This window comes from Montipora foliosa, chromosome 9 (assembly GCF_036669935.1).
Source record: "Montipora foliosa isolate CH-2021 chromosome 9, ASM3666993v2, whole genome shotgun sequence".
In the NCBI taxonomy this organism is placed as follows: domain Eukaryota; kingdom Metazoa; phylum Cnidaria; class Anthozoa; order Scleractinia; family Acroporidae; genus Montipora; species Montipora foliosa.
In genome coordinates this window covers 48,112,448-48,119,698 of record NC_090877.1, presented here as the reverse complement: position 1 = coordinate 48,119,698, position 7,251 = coordinate 48,112,448, and the positions used below count along the sequence as shown (strand labels likewise).

At 40.9% G+C, this 7,251-nt stretch overlaps 1 protein-coding gene across 4 annotated transcripts; it reads right to left on the bottom strand.

Annotated features, from left to right (window-relative positions):
* Positions 1-1,605: 1,605 nt before the first annotated feature.
* LOC137969539 (ankyrin repeat, PH and SEC7 domain containing protein secG-like) lies at positions 1,606-7,251 on the bottom strand. Of its 4 annotated transcripts, none has more exons than XM_068815839.1 (3): positions 7,151-7,251; positions 6,728-6,775; positions 1,606-5,567 (listed from the first exon to the last, which is right to left on the bottom strand). In XM_068815839.1, exon 3 carries the CDS (start codon positions 5,512-5,514, stop codon positions 2,935-2,937), a length of 2,580 nt encoding a protein of 859 aa, XP_068671940.1. In that variant the 5' UTR covers positions 5,515-5,567; positions 6,728-6,775; positions 7,151-7,251; the 3' UTR covers positions 1,606-2,934. The 4 variants fall into 4 exon arrangements, with proteins under 4 accessions (XP_068671940.1, XP_068671941.1, XP_068671942.1 ...); XM_068815840.1 differs by lacking the exon at positions 6,728-6,775 and adding an exon at positions 6,422-6,691 and having other exon boundaries at positions 1,616-5,567; positions 7,151-7,233; XM_068815841.1 differs by having other exon boundaries at positions 1,616-5,567; positions 6,728-6,804; positions 7,151-7,218.

Below are 7,251 nucleotides of genomic sequence, written 5' to 3'. Positions count from 1 at the left end.
AAAGCTTTCTTTTTATAAGAATCGTGCTCTTCTTTGGAGAAAGAGGACAAAACGGCAACTAAGTTAATTGGTAATTGTTTTGACCTGATAAGGGTACGTCTGTGTTAAGCCAGTATTGATTAAAATGTCCTCGAGACGAAAATTGAAACGATATGGCGCCCGCGTAGGAAGGCCCTATTAGAAAGCGGGAGAACCTTTCATTGAAATTAAGTTCTTCGTTTCATTAGCGTGACGGATACCCTGGATTCCAGAGGTTTTTTTCCCGTTTTTTCTCTCTTTTATCGACGGAATGGCAAGTCGCGAAGCGGCGAGAAAGAAATGCGACTCTCTCTTTCGTCGCTCTAAGAGAGGAAAACCTCTGGAATCCAGGGTACGTGACGGAAGGACTGTGAAGATTTTAAAGAAAATGCAAGCTCTTGACAGATTTCATTCTCACATAATTTGTTCCAATCATGATAATTATCATTAATTAGTTCAAGCGCTCAAGTTGCTGCGTGATCGTCTCGTAGTAGAGACTTCGCCGTTTGCTATGTTGCTCTATGGAACAAGATTCCCTTAGAGATAGGGCAGTTTTCAAATCTCATTTAGCGGAAATTATTGCATTTCTTTCTTTAGCGATAGACAATATTTGAAATAATTATTTCATGTATTTGAGCTACGGTGTAGTAATTCTTAGTGAAAGCGAGCATCACCGTTGAAGATGAAGCAACTTGAACCTCATGGTTCATGTAGGCTCTAGCGGCATTTCTTTCATTAATGGTTATCATGGGCATAGCCAGGATTTTTCAAAGGGGGGGTTACACTGTGTCAAACAGAGGGTACTCGCGTTTTCGCAACCTGAATATTGTAGGTTGTTTGAGTAAAAAAACGGCTTACAGAGGGGGGGTCACGGGCACCCCAGGACCCCCCCCCCCCCGCAGCTACGCCCTTGGTTATAGACAAGAGTCCATTATCCAAGAATAAGAATCTGGTAAGGAGGTTTGTCCCCATCAGCATCAGAAAAATGTCTATTTTAACCAAGTTTTGGGGGAAAATAAACAGTAGACCGAATGATGTACCCAACTGAAACCTCCCGGGGATAACAATCTTTGTGTGATGTATTTGCATTATAATGTAGCATTCACATTTAAATGATATGGAAATATTTGGGAACAAAACGTTTTATTCCCAAAGGGTTTGAATTGAGTACAACGTTGGGTTAGAGGATTTGGTCTATTGTTTATTTTCCCGCAAATAATACACACTTTTCTGACGCTGATGGCGACTAGGCCAATAGACCATTTTCAAATTCTCACGGTTGGACTGGACTGGATGTAGCATGAAATGGAGGCTAATGCGGGCAAATCTTTTCAAATGCAAATTAATTTGCCCGCATTAGCCTCCATTTCATGCCAGATCCAGTCCAACCTTTAGAATACGAAACTGGCCTATTTGGGTAAATCTTACTCTTGGACTCTTGTCACTAAGACCACTTTCATAAATGTCCACTACCTTTACATTCTCGACCTCATTCTCTTACATTTATGGAAGAGGGAAACTATCCTCGCACTAGTCGGAGGTTGGAAAGGCTTATTAGCATTTAAACAGTGAGGAGAAACACCTTTCAAACGACCCTCTGTATTTGGAACATTTTCCCTGTATTTTGACTACACAAACCTAGTACATTTTTTCAATTACTTAACATATTCCCTAGCTCGAGATAACCAGAACGACATTTTGATGACGATCAATTCCAAATGCATTCTGAAAGGTTTCGTCGTTTTGACAGGCAAACAGAAGACATTTATAACTTGCACAAATTGCCTTTTTTTTACCTTGTAATCTTTGTTCTATTTCGCTTAAAAACAACAACATCCGCACCAATTTAAGATCTTTAGGCCATACTAGTTGGTTCCCCTAACCAGCTACAAGGAAGTAAAAAATACGAGTAAGGCCGGTTTTGTCGGACCGATAAATCGTACCGTGTAAATTGTGTAAAACGAGTAATTTTTCCTTAAAAGATTTTCCCGTTGTCCTTTTAGCATCAGCCATTTTGAACGCTTTAATTTTTCAAGTATTTATGCGCATTACCCACTCGCATACCCTTTGATTGACAAGGCGGTTTCTCTCTGAGCGTCGGCCCGACTTCAAAAAATCTGTTGCACTGCAACAGATTCTTTAAATGGGACAGATTTTCATTTCCATGAATCGGTCGTTCATCGGCTGTCAAAATACACGCAAGATTTGAGCTCCGACGACGTCGGGCCGACAAATCGTACCTTGTAAACCGACCTTAAGGCTATGATGTTACACTAATTCATACATACAAACATACCGAGTGACCACTCTCCATCGGGGTTTTCAGAGCCAATTAAACAAAATCAACGAAACAGCAGAACAGAGCAACTTTTTACTTTATAAGGAATCTCAACTGGCCGGAGACAAACCAGTTGGCTATTGAATTAGGGACAACCACGATTAAATACATACAGTGGTCAGAAAGGGTCATGAACCCAGAATGGCCAGATCTCAAGGCCAGTGGGCCTGATCAAACTGCTGTCGCGCCGAAATCTACTTTGCAAATGTGTTATACAAAACCAAGGAAATAGAATACTCGAAAGCGTTTCCGCTCAAACAGCAGTTTCATCAGTACTATTGTTGATGCATAACTTTCTACTTTGAACGCTGAGTGTTACCACAAAAGGGGCATTCCTTTTCCCACTTCCGTCTTAGACGCCAAGCACACTTCAGGAAACGGACAGTTTAATAAACCCAGCATCAGTTTCAGGCTGAACTCGCGTTTGATTTGTAGCAGAAAATCTGTATAGGAAGATTTGGGCTCGTCTTTTTCAAACTCAAAGACATCGGAAAACGGAAGAAAATAAGGCTTCAATAACCTCTCATCAGCAAACTGCAGAAGACACTTGCATAACTTTGCAGCGATTTGAGCAATGTTCAATTGTGAATAGCTTTGCTCTGAACGACGCATTTCTTGGAAATATAAAATGTACAATTTTTTAACATGTAGCTCTTTATCACCAAAGATGGCTTAACCGGGAATGCTTTCTTTTCGCTGAATTTCTTCAGCATTAAATAACGATTTGTTGGGAGCTTATCAATTTCAATCTCCGGACAGACAACTTCGCTTTTCATGATTTTCGCAAGAGCATAAGCCTGACGAAATTTCTCTGGCAATGATTTTGTTAGGGTTATCTCTGCAGGTGTGGCCGAGATTCGCAACATTCTTCGTTTGACAACCTCTGTTTCATCTCTGAGGGTGTTGCAAGTGTGACTTATGCTGTCGTTCAGCAAATGTCGTTTCTTGTCGAAATCTTGTGCTCTTGTCTGAAGCATCAAGAAGCACCCAGCATCAAGTACGTCTTCATTCGCTAACGGGATTTCTTTGGCATTAATGTTGGGTGGCCACCATCCTCGCTTGTAAACAACCGGCACCAAATCAATACTCATCTTTAGTTGTTTGAATACCAATCCCATCCAATAAACACTGAAGTTAAACACTGGTTTACCATTAAGAACCTGTATTTTGTCCTCAAAATTGTAGTACAAATGTCCAGAAAGCCACATACTTGTTTCATTGAGAGCTCGTCTTAAGAATCTGGACAAGTGCTGCAGGAAGGGTAACGCTAAAAAGTACCCATCCGCATCGGAAAAGGGTAGATAATCCGATAAAACGGGAGTTTCTGTGAATCTAAGACAAGCGTATCCAGTTTCCAGACAATGCTCAGTCATCACAATGTTTGTCTTATCAACCAACTGATCCAGACATAGAGCGAAATCGAATTCATCTGGGCAACCGACTTTCGTTCCTTCAGCAGAACTACCGGTAGGAAAAACTGACATTTTAAACCTTGCGTCATACTCGGTAATTTTGGCGCACAATTTCTCAAGAAGGGAATTGACTTCTGCTGTAAGCATTTCCACTTCTTCAGCAACCACTAAAGGTCTCCGGTAATACGTCGGCATAAGGTGATCAATCAACCCACAGGAGTTTTCTTGAAAGCCGAAGAATCTTTGCACGTCTTGCGAAGATGTGATTCTGGATAAGGGAATCACTCTTGGCATGTCCAAAAGAATCCGTTCAAATGATTTATTCCTGGGGTCCTCCAAGGTGGAACTACCCTCCTCCTCATCCAGTATGAGATGGCAACGAAAGCTACAATGGCGTATAGCAGTGTCCAATGGTCTGTCTTGCAAGTTGTCAATGGCATTTCTGTCAGCACCATGTTCAAGCAGCAACTCCACCTGCTCCGGGTAATTGTGGTAAGCAGCAAAATGAAGAGGAGTAGCGCCATACATATCTTTAGTGTTAACGTCCGAATCGGCCTCCTGTATCAGCTTTTTGAGCAGATCTGGCATTGGCCTGTGTTTCATGATTGAAACAAGAGGACTACGGCCCCATCTATCCTTCTTGTTGAAGTCCATTCCATATTTTGAAAAAACGTCAAAAACGTGTTTAAGAAACAAAACGAAGCCAGGAGATTCATTGTAAATGTTTTCGGCATTAACATCAGCACCACCTTGAATGAGTAATTCGATTATCCCAGAGTAAAAGACGCCAGTTGATACCCCTGCAATTCTATGTAATGCTGTATTCCCGAGATTATCAGCTGTGTTAGCGGACAATCCAAATGACAATACTTTCTGAACAAAATCTTCCGAAATGTTAGCATCGTCTATCATGTTACTCCATGGAGTTCTGCCAAGAACATCTTTTCTGGCTAACAAATCTTTCAGCACAGGTAAGTTGGCCTCAGCAATTTCATCTAATATCTCTGAAACGTCTTCAAAAATTTCTGATTTTGCATAAACATGCAAAAAATTTTCACCCATTTGGTTCTTCACTCTCAAATCTATTTCGGGAAAGTTTTGAAGTATGAATCTCAGCAAAGGAGTATTGTCCTTTCTTGTTGCGGCCAAGTGAAGAATACTATGCCCATTGCTTGTCTGACAGTTTAAGTTTACTCCAGTCTTTACGAACAGTTGCAGTGCCTCCTTCAAGTCAGAACTCACATCTTCAACGTCGTCCTCAAAATCGCTAGAAACATCTAAACTTGAAGCTTCACTATAAGTTATCAAGCTATGAAGAGCGCTGTATCCATTCCGATCCACAATATTGATGTCGGCACTAGGCACAGCTGTCAAAGTTTGTAGGGTTTCGAAACTATCCGTGATAGCAGCATAGTGAATAGGCGTTTGGCCCCAAATATTTTGCTTGTTAACACTTCCACCTTTTGCCAACAGCAAAAAAATCAAGTCTACTTTTTCTCGAGATGTGCTCATGGCGGCTAGATGCAGTGGTGTTTCACCTTTTGCATTTATGTCGTTAACATCTATAGCTTGTGATTCCTGCAAGCATGTATCAACATCACTGCACAGAACTGCCCTGTGTAGATGGTTATTTCCCCTCCATGGAAGATCTCTGACAACTTCGCCTTTATCTGGTATTTTACTGATATGCTCGTGATGCAAACGAATGTTCTGCAGCAGGTTGAGCTGACCATGAAGCATCGCCATAGGGTGTTGTGCTGTTCAATCAAGCCACATAGAGGGTGAAATAGTTCAACAGTCTGAAAAAATAAAAGGAAATTTCAAGCTGTTGGTTGGCTCCAGAAATTCTCAGTTGAAATGGAACCTTTTACAAAATCTGGTGGCAGCTTTTCTGAATAATGTACCTTTACTTTGCAATAATAATAATAATGATTATTATTTTATACATATAGAGTTCACTCCTTGCTTTCTGAGCAAATACAGGATGCTTCGAGAATTAGTGGGCCCATTTTTGCATTTCTCTTATTGTTTAATTAATAGCAAAACGTTCTGTTGGCAAGGCGAATTGGGACGCTATGCAGCTGTTTAAACGTACTGATTTCATTTGATTGATATGAACTGCAGGTCTATTATATTTTAAGGTTATAGTACATTGTTTCTCATGGATGTTCATTTATGTCCATTTCTTTCTGAAACAATCCCATGAACCGTTTGGCTTTTTGAGACACTAAACACCCTCCCTGTAATTCTGAGTGAGCACAGACAGTGTGAGCATTAACCAGTCAAAACTAAGTCCCCTTCATTAACCAACTGATTCTTATCTATGACTCCTTGGGGGTGAGACTTAACTCGTCAACTGGGGGCATGCTAGGGCGCCCGAGGAGTGAATGAAATAATAAACACTTAATGACTGGTCCCAAGGGAAACAGTTGATTTTGTTTCCTGAGAATCTCAATGTTTCCCCGAGGTGCCGCCCGGGAAAACGTTGAAATTCGAGCAAACGAAAAACGTGCAAAGGCAACAACAACGGCAGCCGTCGGTCAACATTCGCGGGTAACAGTGCACTGTTATCCTCTGACGTCATAGATTTTGTACTGTTGCCCGCTGAGAGACTTCTGGCAGGAAAGAGTTTTATTGCTAGATGTCATGTTACCTCGAAGTAACCAATGAGAGCACACACTGTTGGGGGAAAAAAATTAGCTGTATAAAAATCCTCATTATTTTTTTTAGAGAGGGCACGGTATCGAATCCTGCGATCTGATTGGTTCTTCACATGGTCCGGATTTTCCTATTTCTGCCCACGGGCACAGTAATCAATTAACTCTGCACTTGTAAATAGCCTTCCAGCTTGCCTCCGGCCAGTCGGGATTCTTAACAGTTGTTGTTGAATGTTCTGTTCTGTTGTGATTGTGTTTCAGTGGCCCTGAAAAGTTACATCAACCAGTGTTAAAAGCCATACCTTTAATAACACAGTCTCTGGAAAGTTGTTGAAACTGGTTTGAACCACCTTGAAACAATAAATGAAACACTGAGCCTCTGGAAAGTACAAATATACGTTTATATGATAATGATTTTCTTCCTCAAAGCTCTGGGGAGATTCGTTTTGAATTGAGTGTCATAAAACAAATACCAAAGTAATTACTTCCACCAATCACAGCAGCTGTAAACAGCGCAATGTTTTGCGGTTCACACAGTGATTTCGACGCGGTTTCGAGACGGTTTACACTCTATTCTGAATTCACCATTACAGCATTACAGCATGTTGAGTGATTATTAAATTACAACTGATCATTTGCCCGTGCAAACTAGGGAAAAAACACAACAAATTCGATTACACTGAAAGGAAGACCTAAAGATAAACTAGAAGAACAAAGCAACTTACATTCTGCGCGGAATAAACGACGGCTTGCTCTATAAGACGAAAACGATTACAAAGACAGAGCCAAACTGAAACTGAAATCTCACTCACGTCACATGACCAAA